At 32.4% G+C, this 19,464-nt stretch overlaps 2 protein-coding genes across 2 annotated transcripts; both read right to left on the bottom strand.

The window, feature by feature from the left end:
• Positions 1 to 6,923: 6,923 nt before the first annotated feature.
• LOC122584795 lies at positions 6,924 to 10,127 on the bottom strand. The gene is made up of 5 exons (XM_043756856.1): positions 9,967 to 10,127; positions 9,745 to 9,891; positions 7,750 to 7,820; positions 7,537 to 7,623; positions 6,924 to 7,444 (listed from the first exon to the last, which is right to left on the bottom strand). Exons 2-5 carry the CDS (start codon positions 9,863 to 9,865, stop codon positions 7,136 to 7,138), a joined length of 588 nt encoding a protein of 195 aa, XP_043612791.1. The 5' UTR covers positions 9,866 to 9,891; positions 9,967 to 10,127; the 3' UTR covers positions 6,924 to 7,135.
• Positions 10,128 to 14,284: 4,157 nt separating this feature from the next.
• Positions 14,285 to 15,953, bottom strand: LOC122590556. Its single transcript, XM_043762756.1, has 2 exons — positions 15,575 to 15,953; positions 14,285 to 15,312 (listed from the first exon to the last, which is right to left on the bottom strand). The coding sequence occupies exons 1-2, from the start codon at positions 15,951 to 15,953 to the stop codon at positions 14,285 to 14,287; spliced, it is 1,407 nt and encodes a 468-aa protein (XP_043618691.1).
• Positions 15,954 to 19,464: the final 3,511 nt, after the last annotated feature.

Here is a 19,464-nt window from a genome sequence, read left to right as displayed (position 1 = left end):
ATATATTATTATATTATAATTATATTAATGTTTGTAGGAAAAAACTCACTAATTTAAACTTTTTTATTTTTCATCAATAATTTACATTTTTACCCTCACTAAATACTTACATCTTTTTGTTTACCATTAATAATTTGCCCTGTTTACCCTCACTAAATACTTAATTTATAATTATTTTAATCCACACTTTTTTATTTTCAATCATAAATTTACAATTTTTGACCATCAATTTCAGTACAATAAATAATGAATAATAACTAATATATATAAATAAAATAATAGATATTATATAATCAATAGAATAATAACTATTAAATATCTTAACTATACGTTATATCATATTAATATAAACTTAATTATTAAAAAATAAATAAAATCTAATGTAGATATATTAACATCTTAAAAAAGTAATTGTTCTATTATCCTTTTTTTGAAGTACATGTATATAAACAAGATACACTTCCATTAATATATTATTCATAACATGTATCTATCTTAAAAATTGAATGTATATTATTTATTAACATTGCAAAAAGATATACTGCTTAGTCGATTATTTATTCAATCCGAACTTTGGACATCTAGTTGAACAAGGAGCGTTCCGATTATTTTCAAACTTTCAGGTAAAATCCACCAACTCATTGTTTATGTTAACTAAACATGCATGTAAGTTCAATTTTTTGGATGAAATTAACATCTATCTTTATTTTTAACTACGTTCTTAACATATTTCTAGATTATTTTTTGCTTATTTTTTTTTAAGTTAATAAGACTCTTTAGCTTGCATTTAGTTAAACTTTGATAATAATCTAATCTTTATAACAATGTAAACCCGTGTATTTGACACGGGTCTAAAATCTAGTATAATGTATAATATGTTTGGTATGATAATTGTAACAGCAAATACAAAAGATATTTATGTAATTGTTAAATATTAAAAATTTCATCCAAACTAAAAGCCTTTGAAATACTACTTTTTATTTTTATTTTGGAGTTTTTTTTTTCAAATAAAACTAAATTAGTTGCTTCTAACAAACCTTTAATACAGCTAAAGTTTTCGAAAGCTCAAAACATGCTCAATATATGATAGACACGTATACGTATTTGTAGACGTGTTTTCTAAATCCATCTATGTACATATGACTACTACGAATACAGAATACTACCGAAGTACCAAAGCAATTAATATGCGAAGATGTCGGCAGAGCCACAAAGTTCCGCGATACAATTTATTTTATACATCAAAACAACTATATATATCTCGTTACATTGTACTTTTGTTGTCAATTTTTTAAGAGAATTATCTATATCTATACTATCTATATAAACAAACTACCATCTCTCCCATTTAACTCTCTACCTTTGAATTACTTAATATACCCTCTACATTTAAACTAACTCCACACACCTTACCTATGAAATTCCGAAATTACCCTTAATAAAAAAAACCCCACAATTACCTAAAACCCTTATTGTTATAAAATCTCCATTAGCTCTAAAATTATTATTGTTACAGATAAGAAAAAACATCTTAATTGTCATAAATTATATTACAAAATGTTTAAACAATAATTGCCTTTTTATAACTCATAAAATTACGAACCAAATATGTCTTTTGTATAAATTTTAATCTTTGACTATTTATTTTATTAGTTGTCTTGATCTCCTCCCCTACAATTGTAAGTGGTTATTTTTCATTATTAGTGTTTGCACTTCATTATTTTTTGCATCTAATACGCTTATACGCGACTTATTTATAGAATGATATATATGGTTAGATCCTGCATTGACGCATCTCATGAAAGTAAACTAAACGCTATAAATCGTTACGGTGTCTAAGTCGTTATAGATCGTCGCCGCTGCAACGAGCGGACACCACTTTAGTAGAATATAGACATAGCAAAATGTTAGGATTTAGGACTTATAAAAGAACACATAAATATTAAAATGCTAATAATTTCATAATTAATCATAAGCCTGATCCTATCTATATCTGTATTTATATCTATATTTATACCCCTTATAAAAAGTATTGGATTTCTTAAATTCAACATTTTTTTTTCTTCCCAAAATACCCCTACTTAAACATAAAACCTTTATAAACCTTCATTTCCCCATTCTCTCCAATTATTACACACTCTCATCGATCTTCTATCACCCTCCGGCCTCCGCCGCTGCCCTCTTTCTCCACCGCCTCCCTCGATCTCCACCACGCCTCCCTTTTTTGTTGTTATCACCTTCTAACCGCTGCAACGCGCGGGCACTATGCTTATTTTTGACCATAAATTTAACAAGCATACTATTGCATGAAAAAACCATCAATGCTTTCGTTATCTTCTACCTGCTCATTCTGTTACTTGCCAACTTCCAAATCTTCTGCCGATATCAATAATTGCTATCACTGTTATACTGTTCCATTTTTCACGATCCCAATTACTATCATTGAAGTTAATAAAGCCCACTTGGATTTTGAAATCTAGAGCCAATTCACTATATGCGTTTTTGTTTAACCGTAATTCTTAACTCATTTACCATTATAAATATAAAAAAAACCAATATGCTGCTAGAAGCATGGAAGAAACATGTTTCCCCATCACAAACTCCCCTCATGAAAATCACATGTTTAAATATAAAATCTCTCTCCCTGAAAATCATGGTGGAAGCATGCTAGAAGCATACTAGTTAACCATATAAATATACTTATTATAACTTTATAAATAAACAACGTTACAAACTTACAATCTTAAAAATAATGTATCTTAAGTTTTTAACATTAACATAAAATAGTTGAAAGTGTATTGTAACATCCCGAACTTTTAATTAATGGTTGACTTGAGTCGTTAAGTCAACACAACGTGTCCGTTAAGTTTCTAAGAGATTTAATGTGTATGTGTGATTAATGTGCATTATGTGTAAGGTTTTAAAGCCTTAATGATTCATGTGTTAATGTGTTTAAGATGATTAAATGTGATTAAAGTGTTAGTAAGTATTCCCGTTAAGTCGTTTAAGCCTTAGATGTGAAGATGTAAAGTTGAGGGGCTTAAGTGTAAGCTTTAGAAAGGTTGGTCCAGCTGATTGGGGTTCCTTTAGCCCTAATCATAAACAAAAATATCAGTTGTTGGCCTCTCCAAACTGTTCCCCCTCCTCTCCATTCGATTCCTTTGCAAAAGCCTTCAAAACGTGTGATTTCGGGTGTGTTTGATCCAAGTCTTTTGCATCCTTCTTGTAATCTACAGGTAGTAAAGGTATAACAAAATTGATTTTATGTTATCATTCATATAATCAGATCCATAACCGATTTAGGTCATTAGATGATCAATTGATGTCTTAAACGTTGATTCGTTGACCTAAAACGTTTAATTATGTGATGCAAATCAAGTAAGGATTAATCAATAATTTCATTGCATCATTAGGGTCTTAAAATGGTGAATTTTGAGGTACAAAAGTCGTTCATAAGGTTATGGGTCGTTTGGGGTATGTTTGGTTAAGTTTTGGAGGTTAAACAATGAGGTTTGTGCAGATTCGGGGCTAGCTGCGGCGCAGCTACTAAGCTGCGGCGCAACTAGAAAACAGTGACATATAGCTGCGACGCAACTTGGTAGTTGCGACGCAATAGCGACAGAATTTTCAAAAGGCCATAACTTTTGAACCGTAACTCCGTTTTTGACAAATAAGCTATCCACAGAATCGTGAGAGAGTCTACTTTCTAATGGTAATACTTTTAAAAGATGATGATGATGTCAAGTTTCCAGAAAGGTTAATTTAGTGGGTGAATGTCGAGTTCCGTCGAGTTATGTAAGCCTTAAGTATTAAACGAACCTCCAATGCATCAAGCATTGTCATGAGTCATGTTTATAGGTATTTAGACTTGAGTCATGACAATAAGTGAGTGGGTACTTATTAGCTCATTATGTCGTTTAATGATTATAGGTAGTCGGGAATACTTGCAAAGCTCGATAACTTACGTTATCATTTGCTGTGCTCTTCAACGAGGTAAGATACACTACTTTGACATGCTGAGGGTTCAACATAAACATAGTTTTCATATAATAACATCCCAAATGGTATCTTGTTTGCTTATGGGTATTCGGGATTATACGGGAGGTGATATGGGCTATGTAGATGCATATAAAAGCCTGAAATGCTACCCCAATGATACGTATTGCTATGAGATGTTATGTATGCTTAATAAATGATATGATATGAAATGATGTACGATCTAAAATGATAAATGTTATGCAATGTTGTAATGATATACGATATGCAATGATATATGACGATGTACGTGATGTAACAATGTATGCGATGTGATTATATGTGAAATGTGCATGATTACATGGCTTGTTCATCTAGTTCACTAGACTTATCAAGTTGCCATGACACGTGCACGTTTAAGGGCCCAGACGTAAAGATGTATATATGTGATGATTGTTTAGGTTGTGTAAACACCTAAACTAAATGTGATGTGAAATCGAGCTCATAAATTTAACTTGAAAGTGTTAAGCTTAACCCGTACTTGCCCTAGCCCGGTTAAGTGCGTTGATGTGGTTGCTCGGGTGGCTCCTTGCAACATGGTACAACGTGAAGAGTAATACGGGAGGTCTTACCAGCCCCATTGTCATTGAACATACGGATTACTCCTGGATTGGCTTGCCATTCCTTAACGACATTGATGTACTACTGAATGGTGGTTCATTTAGTCGGGTGCGACTTATGTCACACTTAACGAGATGCATATGTTATATGAGATGCGTGACTTTTGTCACAATTATAAAGATGTTCAAATGTGATATGTGATGATGCAAAAGATGACTAGGCACATTTAGGATGACCCATCCTAATATGAATGATGTTGATGATATGATATGTAAGTGTGATGATATATTTGAGGATATGTGCCTTAACGACTTAATATGACTTTTATATAAGGTTTTAAATGGACAAACGTTTTATAACTTATGTGTTATCTTACTTAGCTAATTCGTTAGCTAACACTTGCTCTTTTAAATGTGTTGTGCCCTCAGGTCCAACATTAGTGAGCAGATAGATGTGAGAAGATGTGAGGCATGAGTAGATGATCTTGAAGCTAGCTATAGTTTGCCCATAGTGGCTGCTCGCTTTAGACATTTGCTTTATGTTTAAATATTAATGACGTGTATTGATAATGTACTCGGTTGTTTAATGTTGGGCAACCGATGGATTTCCATTTAGACTTATTTTGATGATATGGCTAGTAACACCATTTAATGAATAAACCAAACAGATTTTACTGGTTTGGACTTTTAAATTTAATTCTGCTTCTTTTAACGCCGTTAGGCAAAAGTTTTTGGAAATCCTTGTTTTTAAATGTTGGGTGTTACATGTATAAATAATAAAAATTGGAGGGTGATATTGAAAGTAACGGGTTTGTATCTTTTGAATTGGAGGTACTGCATCTGCATTGATTGATTTTTTCAGAGTTGTCTACGTAACCTACGTCATCTATTCTACTGTTATTTTACTATCCGGCTAGTAACTCCACGCGCCTTTGCCCCCTCAGAAATCCCACGCTCTAAAAATAGCACGTGCTGCTTCTCTATATCCCTATCGGTCCTCATGACTTCAAGGCATAACCTTTTGCATTTTCGAACGCAAATTTTCACACTATGGTTTTTTATCGTACGGTTACAATTATATGATATGACAATTGTTATGTGTCGATAAAAACTCATATGACTTTTTTTTAAAAAGGTGAATTTCGATTGAAACTTCGTGTCGCGATTTGATATCGAGGGGTCTAGCATACGTCGGCTTAACCGGGTCCGCGCTAGAGAACTTTTCAAAGTAAAAATATCAATTTCAAATACCAAATGGAGGGAAAACCCCCTACTAATCCAGCCAAAGGCACGACGATTAATAGGGGTAAACCTTGCCCCCTCAAACTTGAACCTGAGTATACCGAAGCCAAACCCTCATAGAAGGACTACCTATATCTCTAAGTTGATGAAATTGAGATTCGAACCTGAGACCTATAGCTCACCAAAAAAACTTCAAACCACTACACCAACTCATCATTGATTCATATGACTTTATTAATCAAACCCCATAATGTTATCATTTGATATTGATTGGCAATATAAATTAATGATTTTTATTCCAAAAAAACCATTTAAAACGATTTTCTGAAATAATTTAAGTTTATTTATGTGTCATACAAATGATGTTTATGATAACTCTAACTAGATAGGTACACACTTAACCACTAACCATCATCCAAATGTTACTGGTCATATATGCATATCTTTTTTTGGTAAATATAAGTTTGTATATGTAAATAAAGGGGAATAAATGAAACCTATCTACAACAAAATTTGTTGGTCATATATATTTATGTTCCAATTTCAATGCATGGAATCCATTTCACTTCCCTTTGAAGGTTTGAATCAAATGTGTTGTTTGTACTTTGTTTTCACCTTTGGCATAATGTTTCTAGTCCACTCTTTTCATGTGACTTGCCAAGGCATATCTTGAAATCCTGAATGGATTGAATGCAAAATTTTACATAGAATCATTTTCTATATTTGGAAAAAGTTCGAATCAGATTTAGCTAGTTAAAACCAATAATTGATTATGATGTGCAAGTTTTGTTCACAGAATTTAGGTTTAGTATTAATTTATGATATATTAGTGGTACTTCTATTTTTTCTTTATATATAACCAAATTCAAAATATATAGCTACATATTTGTACGTTTATATGATGCTACGATTTCAGCTTTTACTATATTTGGTCCACTAGCATTTTGCTTTCAAATTCAAAAGGTGAATAAAAAACATTCAAGTAGGAATAAAAACCTCACCATGAAACAGACATATCAATGCATAAAAAAATCGCATCAAACAAACAAGTACATGCCCATGTTCTACAGCTAAACAATACTTTGATTGAATGTAAACATATATTGGCTAAAACTTTAATATAACATAAACCATACAAAAACCTTTCCTTCAGAAACTTAAATACACACGTAATAGATATGAGCCCGGAAAACATACAAAATCAATGACCGTAATTGACAACACAACATTTCCATTAGATCCTCATTTCAAAACTAGTTGACCATTTGGAATAAGAAAATTTTCATATATTATATGCTCTAATGGCCTTTCCTACGACCACCTTTACCACCTTTCTTCTTTTTTCCACCCTTCTTCTTGCTGCCTTTACCAGAACCACGATCACTAGAGCCACCACCAAAGCTGGAATCACCACCAAACCCGTGGCTCCTGAAACTACTACCACCCCTAGAAGAGGAACTGGATTTCAATAAATCTTTAACATCAAGAACACCATTCCTAAAATGTCCAGCAGTTGACATAAGTACTCTATCCTCAGGTCTACGTTTGTCTGATGCCTGTTTGCTACGATTGCTACGCTTCCCACCAACATGTCCAAGTATTATATTCTATTTGAAAATGTTGGCAATGTCAGTTACTCTATATGTATAAGTTGCGATTAACAAGAAAGAACCGAGTGTTATAAGAGAAATCTAATAACCTCTTGTAACATCTTTTGTTCCCTTTCTTTCTCTCTTTTCATTGGCACACGTGCCACGCTTAAAGGTAATCTCTGTTTCTTGGGAGGCTGTAAAATAAGCAAAGATTGTAGACTTCAGTTCCGTTGCCAAGCTTATCAAAATACTCTCAGAAGATTACTTCGTATAACACAACTACGAACAGATGAAATAGAGAAAATCATAATAGACTTTACCTTTCCGCCAAGAGAAACTACTTTCCTGTTTTCCATGGCTTTCTTCTCTTTCCATGTCATATGTGAGCGTCCTGAATGTTTATTTGCAAACAAATTAACATATGATGATTACATTCTTTTCAACGAAGACGTACTAATAGGGGTCTTTTCCTACTTACATAATTACATTTATACATTGAAGAAATCTGAAAGAAGTTACAAAAATGAGTGTTATTTTTAAGATTCAAGTGCATCTTGTTCATCAAGCATTCTCAGTGTTACCCAAAAAACAATTTTAATTGAGCTTCACTAAGTAGCTCAACAAAAGTTATACCGAAACATAACATTTTGACAATGGTTTCTATGTATAGTACACCAGTAACTACTTGCAGTTCATTAAAATTATGTGTTGGGTAAAGGCTCAATTTTATCATGGAATTAAAGTAGATTGAAAGAAAAGGTACTTCATGTCATAAGAGACCTACATTTCTATACCATGGGTTATACCCCGATCATGTAATTTCTACATTAAAGAGAAAGTCATTTCCTTTTTAAGCTGAATGTGAATGAGGAATTAAGGATGGACACAAGACCAGGAATTATTACTCATAGCACTAATCTGTAACTCTGCACCAGTTTAAAATTGTACCAAAATCAAACAAATATGATCCTGTTTCTTTCTGCTTTAATACTCGACTCAACTATTATTTGTGCACTTCAAATTTTTGTGGTTGACGGGGGCCGTCATAGGGTCGGTTAACCCTTTTTTACTAGCTAACTGCATGTGACAAGATGAGCAAATAGGAACAGAAGCCGCAGGTTCTAAATAGATTATGGTTCAGTTAGGCAGGTTCAAATGGGTCAGCGTCCAAACAGGCAGGTTCATATACATTTTGGGAAAGGTTTCCGCTACATATTATAGAAAAATGAGACTAATTTGTAATACAGAAAAATGAACATAAAGGGAGCATAAGTAGAACACTTCATGTAGGCAATGTGAAGAATGCAACAAAGAACTCATAAGCAATAGACAACAACACATGGAACATGAGGTTTTCTTTTGCTTGTTATGCAAAAACTGAAAGACAGATGTTCTGATAGATACGTTTTACTGTTTTAGTTGCTGAAAAAGTCAAGTTAAATTAAACTTCTGGTTGAGATCTTCACTAATAAGTCTAAGTTGTAAACTAACAAACATTAATAATGAAGTTGAATGTTTAAGTGCCCCTTTATCTAAGAATGAGACAATGAGTCAGTGGACAGTTCGTCGGTAAACGTCATTATTCTTACTGCCATACAATGTGTTTACAAAACTCTATAAAGGTTTGAAATGTTGAATATTGCATTAATGTGACATGCAAAAGATAATTCGGTAAGGGATCAAATATATAAGCGAGTAAAACAATAATCTTAGAGCAGATTTCAGAAAAGATGATGATGATTGACACACTGATCAAAAGAAGAAAATAATAAGCTGATGAATTATAACAAAAAATCAATTAATTTCAGGTTTGAGCTTCCGACAAAGTTTGAAAGGTATGACCCCAACAGATCCTGTTACATCATACCTAACCTAGCACCGATCACTGCCTAGAAAAACCAGTATAGTAAATTAATCCAGTTAATTCAAGTTCATCGATGTGTTAAAATAATGCCGGTAGTTTCATTAACCTAATAGTATCACCAAAAACACTTCGGGTTTACTCATTTTCAAATGATACTTAACCAATCATATTGAGATTCAATCCTTTTATTGGTAATAGTTGCATACGGCATTCTAGTGTGTGTAGCCTAAACCCTATATCAACCGAAAATTAGCTTACCGTCCTTTTGAATTTAAAATAAGCCGATAATCCATCAAAATAAGCTAAGTTTCTTCCATCTAAACCTAAAAAATTAATACTTACAACTATAAAACCTACTCATACACAACAACCAATAAAAACCGAAAAACCAAATAAAAAAAAAGTATAGCAAAAAAAGAAAGTGAAATATAAAATATATAAATATATATACCTATATGTTGAATATCTTTCATTATGGATTTGAGCTCCATTCTTGTAGACCTCATATCCGTGTAATCTGTAGTTGCCGGTTCCTCTTTCTTTCCTCCTCCTCCTCGCTTTCTTTTATCCATTTTTTCTAGTTCAAAATAACTAAAATCTGACCAAAAAAAAAAACTTTTTAGTTAATTTTTTGTTGTTAATAAACTGTAAAAATAGAAAGTTCTGGACTTACTAAGAGGGGCGGTACCGCCGTTGAATTATAATCTTTGCGGCGGTACGATTGTGGTGGCGGTATGGTTGCGGTGGTGGTAATGGCGGTGGTATGGTCGCAGTGGCGGTGAAATATTATTTTGAGTGATAGAGGATTTAGGATTTCTTTACTAGTGGGCTGAGAGCCTGACACCACTTTTTTTTTTCTTTTAACATAAAACCTTAAAATAAATGACTATTGCTTCGGCCCAATCGACTCGATAGAACTTTATTAGCTTTTGTTTATTATTTTTGGTTCGGCCCAATCGACTTAGATACAAATTTATTATTATTATTATTATGATTATTATTATTTATTTTCTTTCTCCAAATAAAGGGTTTTCAGCTTACTAAATTACATGGAACATCACAAGTTTGTTTATATATATACGAGCACGGTACCCACGCAATACGACGACGATGGTGGGGAAAACGGTCTAGTGGTGTAGGCAGTGACGTATCTAAGATTTGAAGTAAGGAGGGTCCTTGAAGATCTTGACTCGATGACTGACTTGAAACAAAGAAAACAGGTCGGTTGGGGTTGGGTCGGGTAAAAAACAAAATATGAATTTAATAGTACTAATAAATAGTCAAATTTGTTACAATAATGGAAATGATAAATTTTTTTAAAGATCAGCCTAAAAATCTTCCTAAAACTTTAAAAAACTGACATTTGGTATCCGCTAATTTTCTTTCCTAATCTTGCCTCCTGATTTTTAAACATGTCATCATCCAATAATTAAGAGTATATTTAAGCTATTTTATTAAGAGGATTAATCATTTTCCTACAACAATATGTCACTCTGAGTTTGACTAACCTTAAAAAGCAATCATTTTGTGAGAATTAATTAAAAGTTTTGTTAAAGATGCCTACAAATGAATATAAAGCTGAATTTTAATGCAAAGCGATTTTATGTTTGAAACTATATAATCAAAATAAGCTGTAGGGGAATATAATAAGTTTCGGTTTTAGGCCTTTCTAAGTGATATTGAGTTTACCTTTCAACAGAGTCAGCTTAATAGTTTTACGGATTTAGGCATGGGCATAAGGCCCACCAATAACACCCCCCTCCCTCAAAATTTTCAATAGTTTAGCCTATAATTACACGATTACAACTAGATTTTTCCTAAAGGTTAATAATTTTTATAGTTAGGGCTTGAAAACATCCCCTTTGTCTATGAACAACAATCAACACTCTTCTTTGAAATCAAAGTTTTATTACTCTCCTAGAGAAATTCGAATATAGATATGTTGATTATGACATTCAAGTTTATAAAAGACCTTCAAAATTGATCTCGCTTAAAGTCCCTAAAAACCTTAAGCCGACACTGCCTTTCAAGCTAAAAGTCCAAGTAGGTTCATTTAGTTTTTACAAGGAGGTTCAACATAATATTAATATGGGCTCTGTGTATATTATTTTTTCTTAAGGGTTGTCCAATGACCTCCTTAATCTCTATATAGATCCGCCAATGAGTGTCGGTGATGGTACTATTGGTAGTGGTAACGGTGTCAAGTATATATTGATGTAATTATGATAGTGGAAATTTTTTAGAAGTTGATGTAATTGTGATAGTGAAATTTTTTTAGAAGATAAGAGTTTAAAGTGTTAATTATTAAAATAAAGATTTAGAGTGTAAATTAACTAATTATAAACGCAAATTCGGTATTTTATAAAAACTATTTTCATAATGGGTGTTTATTAAGGGTAATTTAGTAATTCCGTATGTAACTATTGTGTAAACATTTCTAAAAATGGAGGGTGTGATAATTTTTAGAAAGGATTATAGATATATACTAGAATTATACCAATGTCATACGTAAATGTTAGTAAATCTATATATCAGAAATGACGTGAACGGTGGAGACGTCTAACAACGTCAGCTTTTACGGGTGGTTAATGATCGTGTAAGATAGGTTTCAAAATTTTTATAAAAAAGATATTATACTTTTTGTTGATAAATAAATTAATGTTGTCCAAGTCTTTTACATATTATCTCTAAATATATATAAAAGATAAACTTTAATTTTAAGATGTAGAAGTTTGAACCCATAGATTAAACTCAACTTTTAATTTTAATTAGAACTATTAGATCAAAATACTGATATCATATACCTTTTATAACTTTTTTAGATTTAATTTTAATATAATAAATTTAAATATGGTAGTTATTTATGGAAAATAATTTCCTACATTTTATGATTAAAAAAAAGTAATTAACTTAATGGTATAATTATGAAAATTAATTCTAAAACTTTTTTTATTTTTAAAATCAGGTATGTGGATTTTAAAATTTTTTTTTTGTCATCAATTTATGACTTTACATATGTTTTATAGGGAATATTAGTTATAGTTATATATGTTTAACTTTATATCATTAATAAAAGATATTTCTCATATGTTTATGGTGTCTAGAATAATCAAAGAATAAAAAATATTATAAAAATGACAAGTGATGAATCAAAGAACCATACGGTCCTCCGATCCAACAAAGTGAGGGTTTTTAACCGATTCGTTGGCGATTCCCTATCGGTGTAAAGCTTGGTGAAGCTTAACGCCACAAGATCGGGTGTGTTTGTGTTGGCAGTGGAGTCGACTTTGTAGAGAAGACGACCAGCTTAGGTGATCGGATGATCGGGTGAATGAGGTTTCGTATCTCGTAGAGAGAATATGATACATTTATTCATGAGGGGATACTTCTATTTATAGGACTAACTTACCTTGGTGATAAGTTAAGGTTTTAGGGGGATACCCTCGTGTTATGTGGGTACAAGATATGGTATGACATGTTTATGGGATTTACATGCCATATTATAGATATATTATAATAATAAAAGATAAGAAAACTTACCTTTGCTTTAGAAGGAAGATAATAAGAGATTTCCTCCATATTTGACGGACTTCCGTTCAGACGGATGAGCTCCATTTTCCTGAAGTGACCTCCGTTCTGACGGATGAGCTCCGTTTTCCTAAAATGACCTCCGTTCTGACGGAGGTGAGCTCCATTCTGACGAAGGCGAGCTCCGTAATTCTGGCAGATTTACCTCCGGAGATAGAGCTCCGGAGGGGTACATCATCAACAAGATCACTATTTTCCAACATATTTTATTTAATATTGGTGAATTAAAAAAATTATACAAACGTAATATGAATATTAGGTATGTGGATTTTTGATTAATGGAAACTCTGTCCATTTTTTTTATATTTACATCATGTAGTTCCTTTTTTTTTTACATATATCTTAATTTATTTAATTATAAGTAAATAAATATAACATTATTGTTTTTCAATACCTTTTATTTACAATATGTCAATATAAGATATCATGAAACATTAATATCTTTTCTATACTATCTAATAAAATAAATCACCTTTTTTCCTTAAACTTTCAGTCTTTGAAAAATCAAAAATACCCTTTCTTAGATTTACTAATTTAAATATCTCCATCTAATATACCTATAACACCCTTAATGAAATAATTTATAATATATAGATCCCTGAACACTTAAAATAACTACACTATCACTTTTAACATCAATCATTTTTACATTCACTACCATCGTCGCCCCCACCACCATCACTACCACCACCTCCGCCATCACTACTTCCACCACCGCATTGCGTGGACGTAAATCTAATTAGTTATATATGTTTATCCGCGTATTACATGGGATATAATCTAGTCAATTTACCATATAAAGAATTATTATATTGTACTAGTTTTTAAATTCATACAAGTTTTTGTAAAAAGTCTTTAAAAATTAAAAAAATGACCGGACTAAACTTAAACATGATACAATAAAATTGAATAACATGGTATAAGCCATAAGCAGGGGGCAAAAATTTTTTTACTTCAGTCGCATAGCTTCATCTAAGTAGCCTCAAAACAGCAACAAAATCAACATTCAAACAACAAAAAAATCAGCTACAAACCAAAAACAGCACCAAGACAGCTCAAAATCCAGCATACAAACAATACAGAATTCAGCACACAAATAACACAAAATTTAGCATACAAACAGCACTATAAACAACTCATATTCATCATACAAACAGCACCAAAAACAACACTAAAACTGCTTAAAACAGGATAAAAACAGCATACAAAAAGCACTAAAAAACTGTTGTAAAAACAACAGTAAAACATCACTATGAACAGAACTAAAACAGTCTCAAATTAGCATACAAACATCACAAAAAACAGCATTAAAAGTGCCCAAAACAGGCTAAACATAATATAAAATCATCATAAAGCTCCTAACAAAAGTAAGTTTCATCAAACTAAGATAACCAAATTACAAATTACAATTGTCCTTTGCGAGTACCCATCTTTAAAAACCTTTCAATGATTTGTTCATTCGTGACATTGGCAAGTGCTTCTCTTTCTACCGAACAAATCAAACACAAGTTAAAGAACATATCACCAATTCGATTTCTCAAATCCGCCTTTACAAGCTTCATTGAAGAAAAACATCTCTCGACTGTGGCGGTTGCAACGGGCAAAACCAATGCTAGCTTTAATAGACGATTTACCAAAGGGTATGAAAGATGCTTCCTTGTTTCCACCATTAACATTGCAAGAGAGGTGATACTATTCAAGTTAACAAATCTTACATCATGTTGCACATTATCATGGTATAACTCAAGTTCATGCAAAAGAGTCTTTCTTTTATTGTCATCAAAATCATAAGGATACATTTCACTTAACCTCACTAACTTTGATACATCAAAGTTAGAGAATGAAGCACACGGATTCAAAGCGGCCATATTGTTAAGTAATTCGGTGCTAGCCTCACTAAAATGATTGCCAAATTCAATGATGATCAAATCCAATATGGTATTGAAAGAGTCAAACTCATAATAATGTCGATTGGTAATGTTGTCCCATTGACATCTTTTATTAGCACAAATTTCATCCATTTTCAACAACTTAATGCCATGTTTCACACAAAACAAAGAGACTTTCTTTAAAAGTCGCTCAAACCCATTAAGCCTATACTCTTGAAGTTTTCTTTTTGTAGAATTCACCGTTGAAACCGCTTCCAAGATGTCTTGATCTTTTCTTTGAAGTGCCAGTGACAATACATCCGTGATCCCTAAAATGTGTGACATCAAATGCAAAAGAAACACACAATCAAATGAGCTTAAATACCGTTTGAGACCAATTGCCTTATTTTGTGTAGAACCATTTGTTCCTTCCTTTTTAACATAATCAAGTACGCTAAGAACAGATGGAAACAAAACTTCCAAACGCAAAAGTGTTCTGTAATGAGAATTCCATGTTGTATCTCCGGGCCGTGTTAGAGAAAGCTCTTGGTTTAAGCCACTTCCTGTTGTAAGTAATTAAACCACAACGAATATCTTTTGCCACTCTCTCTTTCTCCTTTTTCCCGCAAAATGTCTTTTCATCTACATGAAGCCAAAACCACATTCATCAAAGTGAATTACTTATCAAAGAAATTCACTACGCCAAAATGATTTCTTACAACCGCTACAACCACTAGTTGAAGTTGGTGAGCAAAACAATGTACATAATATGCCGAATTATTTTCTTCTGGGATTTCAAACCATTAAACTCACCACACATATTACTTGCGCAATCATAACCTTGACCCCTTAACTGCATCAAACTCAATTTATGTTTAGCAAAAAATTCATCAATGGAAACTTTAATATATGAAGAAGAAGTTTCCATTACATGAACAAGACTCACAAATCTCTCTTTAACAAGTCCATGAGTATCAACATATCTTAAAACTATCGCCATTTGTTCTTTTTTTAATACATCACTAGACTCATCGACTAATAATTCAAAAGCATCATCACCAATATATTTAAAAATAGATTTAAGTACTTCCACTTCAAAGCAAGTAGTAATATCTTTTTGAATTCTTGGAGCCAAATATTGATTATTCCCGGCCGCTTTTGGCAACTTGCTAAGCTCTTCATTTTGACTTAAAATTAAGTCCATTAACTCCAAGAAGTTACCTTTAAAAAGAGACGTTTCCTTCTCATTATGTCCACGGAATGCTAATGCACATTTTTAAGCAATATCTACAAGCATCAATTGTAGCATTTAATCTAATTCGATTCACATTCTTAACAATATCATCTTGCTTATGAAGAGCAACACCAATAGATTGATTTGGTTTCATTAGATTTTCACAACTTTTAAATGCTCTATTGTGAAAACTATTAATATCACCAACACGACTCTTAAGTCTCTCCGTCTTATTCCAACTACTAAAGCCTTGTGTCACATAAGCATCACTACCACTTTAGTTGACAATATAATCTCTACATAAATAACAAAACAAGCAAAAAACTTTATTCAATTTGATACTATACTCTAACCAATTCTCATACTTGTTAAACCAATTCGGGCTAAAAGCTTTTTCTTGATTTCCTATTACCCTTTTTGGGAACTTATGGCCATGTGGTTGACAAGGTCCCCTAAGCAAATACTTTCGTCTTATCTCATCTCTTTGATTAGGATGATATTCAAGAATCCTTTTTCTATCGGCGGGATCCTATGGAAGATTATCTAAATCAACTAATACAGGCATTGTAGGAGTAGAGGTTGGTTGAAGAATATTATGAGTCGTATTTCTAGTTGAAGATTCACTACCAATAACATCATCTCTTAAAGATGGTAATCTTCTTTTCAAATATTTCTCCATGTCTCCTAATAAAACAAAAATAACTAATAAAATTATAAAATAGTTTACAGAAAACAAAAAAAAAAGTCTACCATTATAAGTTTATAAAATTACTAAAATTATGACCTAATGACAAATACCTAGTAAAATTGAGGATTGAAAATTGAAATACCTTTTTAATATCAAGATAGAACCATAAAATGATCAAAGATTGATGTCGTTGTTGTACTTGTATGTAGCAAAGTTGTAATCTTCCACCAAAAGCTTTGTGAGTTGTGAAGTAATAAACCACGAATTATTTTTTTCCTCCTGAGACACTTTTTTTTTTCTTTTCTCAAAGCCTTAAGAGTTTTTTTTGTTATGGGTTGGTTCTAATTTAAAAATTTTAGTGATGTTGGGCTTAAGTTTGTTGGGTTCATGCCCCCCCTACTACCTTGCATCCGCCTATGGCCATAAGGGTGGATGGAGTGGTACCGGCACCATACCGATACCGGGGGAATAGAAACACCGCCCTATGGTACTGGAACTGGTTGGGTGGTGACCAGCATGGAGATCACTGTCCCCGCTCCCCTCTCGATTCTTTGACCGTACGTTATCCAACTTTTTTAAAAAAAGGTTCAAGCGGAGCCCACGAATTTTGACCGTTATCCTCTCTTTTCTCTTCTTTTTCTTTCTTTCTTTCTTTTTCTTTATTTCCCCCATTTCTTGTTTTGTGTAATTTTTTTTTCCAGTAGCAGCAACACCACAACAAAGCAAAATATTAACCAACATAAAAATCATTCAACACACAAATTTTAGGATTGAATATTAACCAACATAAAAATGATTTTAGTAGTCTGATGTAATGTAATGATTTTAGTATTATTATTAACTAGTTTATGGTTTTAGTAATATTTGTTTTAAATTAGCTGGTTAAAAATAAATTAAAAATTAATAAAATAGAAAAAGGTGGGGAGGGGCGGGAAAACATTCCGTGTATTTAGAGTGAGCGGGGAAGAAGTGAAAACCAGGGAGTGGCGGTGAAGGGTGGTGAAGCACTCCCCCACCTTAAGGATTTCACTAGTGTACGGTTATTACATACTTTTGTATATTAGTCTCCAAAATTTAAGGTCACAAATTCTCTAATCATAACATTCTATCTTGAAAAAGAAAATAATTTAAACACGAATAATGTTTATTTGAACGAATTAAAATTTTAAAGCTTATATTAGGTTTAATTTTTACAAGGTTTGGAGGTTTGGCCATTACGTGTAATTGTAAAACTAAAAATGACAAGCATAGGATATGGAACTCACTCATAACTAGAACAAAAAGTCAAACATGTGTAAAAACTTGTACTAAAAGTCAACTGCTTAACCTAATGACCCCACCTTTGCTTATTGTCCCGTAATATTTGGGTCAGCCTCTAGCTGTAAAAACTTCGTTCAACTTTACTAAATGATAAAAATAAAAATGATGATACAATTAAAAGACCAATTCAATCTTGATAATCCATGGTTGATGCGGTCACTAGTTGACCATGCTTAATTGATCTCGTAGCTCAACTGACCATTACACTAGAATTTCCGAGTAAACGAAGAAGCATGTGGATTTCAGACAATTTTTATTCAAAAATGCAAACAACTATATATATATAGTACTATATATTTAAGATATCACCTTTTTCCTATTGCAATGATCCACACTCACAGTCTAACAATCGATCATATTGTCTCTGAAGATTAATTTTTGGGTTCATCGGGTTCAATTCGGGTGGTATGTGTGTGTATCCCGGGTAATCCATTAGAATTGTTATTAGCAGAGCTGACCTTAATGTATAGTGGGGTCAAGCAGCAGTTTCGAGCCCCCAAAACTACAAGGCCCCCAACTTTTGTATAGCGGGCTTAGAGTTTTGCTAATATAATATCAATTTATGTAAAAGAAAAAGAAAGGAGCGTCGGTTGCAAAAAAGAAAATCGGGAACGAGGCACAGGAATTAAACAGCCGCCCAAAAAAGTGAACCCTCTTGATTTTCTCTCTCAAGATATGATGGCAACATTCAATTCGTATGGTGAAATTGAAGAGACATCAATCTCCAATGTTCTTATGCACGAAATTCGTATATGTTAGTGGGTAAGTTTTTCACTGAAGTTCTCTATGCTCTAAAAGTCATTCAATAATCTTCTTAATCTCTGCCAAGAAATTTATGTTTTGGTGTAGACTATAATCCACATACCACAACAAACTGTGAACCAGCGGGCAGCGACGACACCACCAAGTGAGCGGGAGGTGTTTGACCACTGACCAACAGTCAAACAGGACCACAACTGCACAAGGGAGATAGCTGGTATCTTTTTTTTTTCTTTCTTTGCTTAATTTACTTTGTATGCTAATAAACTAGGCTTTCAAAATTAATATCGTTTAAGGCGATTAAAAAGGTTGAGTTGACACTAATTATTAGTCAAATATATAAATTCTATAAATCTTTTTGAAGTCATCTTCCATCAATCTTCCTCAAACCTAAAGTGAAAAACAGAGAAGTGTTCCATGGGGGTTTGGCGGAATCATCAAAAATCTAAAAGCAATTGATGATATATGGAGTAGGTTTTGGGGTTTTATTTGTTCTTATGTGGTCACTTACAAAATCACTTTTTTGGATCATAATAACATGTTATTGTCATAATAATAATAATAATGTTTATAATAATTGGAGACTAAATTATGAAAAATGATTAATTCTCTTAATTTATAAGCCTAAAATTTCTCCTAATTTATAGAATCGTGACATGTAAAAATTAAGATAAGAAAAAAAAGTTAAGTAAAATCCACTTGTCACATTCATAT

This window comes from Erigeron canadensis, chromosome 1 (genome assembly GCF_010389155.1).
Source record: "Erigeron canadensis isolate Cc75 chromosome 1, C_canadensis_v1, whole genome shotgun sequence".
Classification (NCBI taxonomy): domain Eukaryota; kingdom Viridiplantae; phylum Streptophyta; class Magnoliopsida; order Asterales; family Asteraceae; genus Erigeron; species Erigeron canadensis.
The sequence above is the reverse complement of the archived record's forward strand: the minus strand, read 5'-3'. Positions and strand labels throughout refer to the sequence as shown.

Coding starts and splice junctions, on each gene's coding strand:
- LOC122590556 (XM_043762756.1), bottom strand. CDS start 15,953: ATGGACTTAATTTTAAGTCAAAATGAAGAGCTTAGCAAGTTGCCAAAA. Junction 15,313..15,574: donor TCAAGGTTATGATTGCGCAA/GTAATATGTGTG, acceptor TACTTACAACAG/GAAGTGGCTTAAACCAAGAG.
- LOC122584795 (XM_043756856.1), bottom strand. CDS start 9,865: ATGGATAAAAGAAAGCGAGGAGGAGGAGGAAAGAAAGAGGAACCGGCA. Junction 7,821..9,744: donor GAAAGATATTCAACATATAG/GTATATATATTT, acceptor ATAAACATTCAG/GACGCTCACATATGACATGG. Junction 7,445..7,536: donor AACAAAAGATGTTACAAGAG/GTTATTAGATTT, acceptor ATTTTCAAATAG/AATATAATACTTGGACATGT.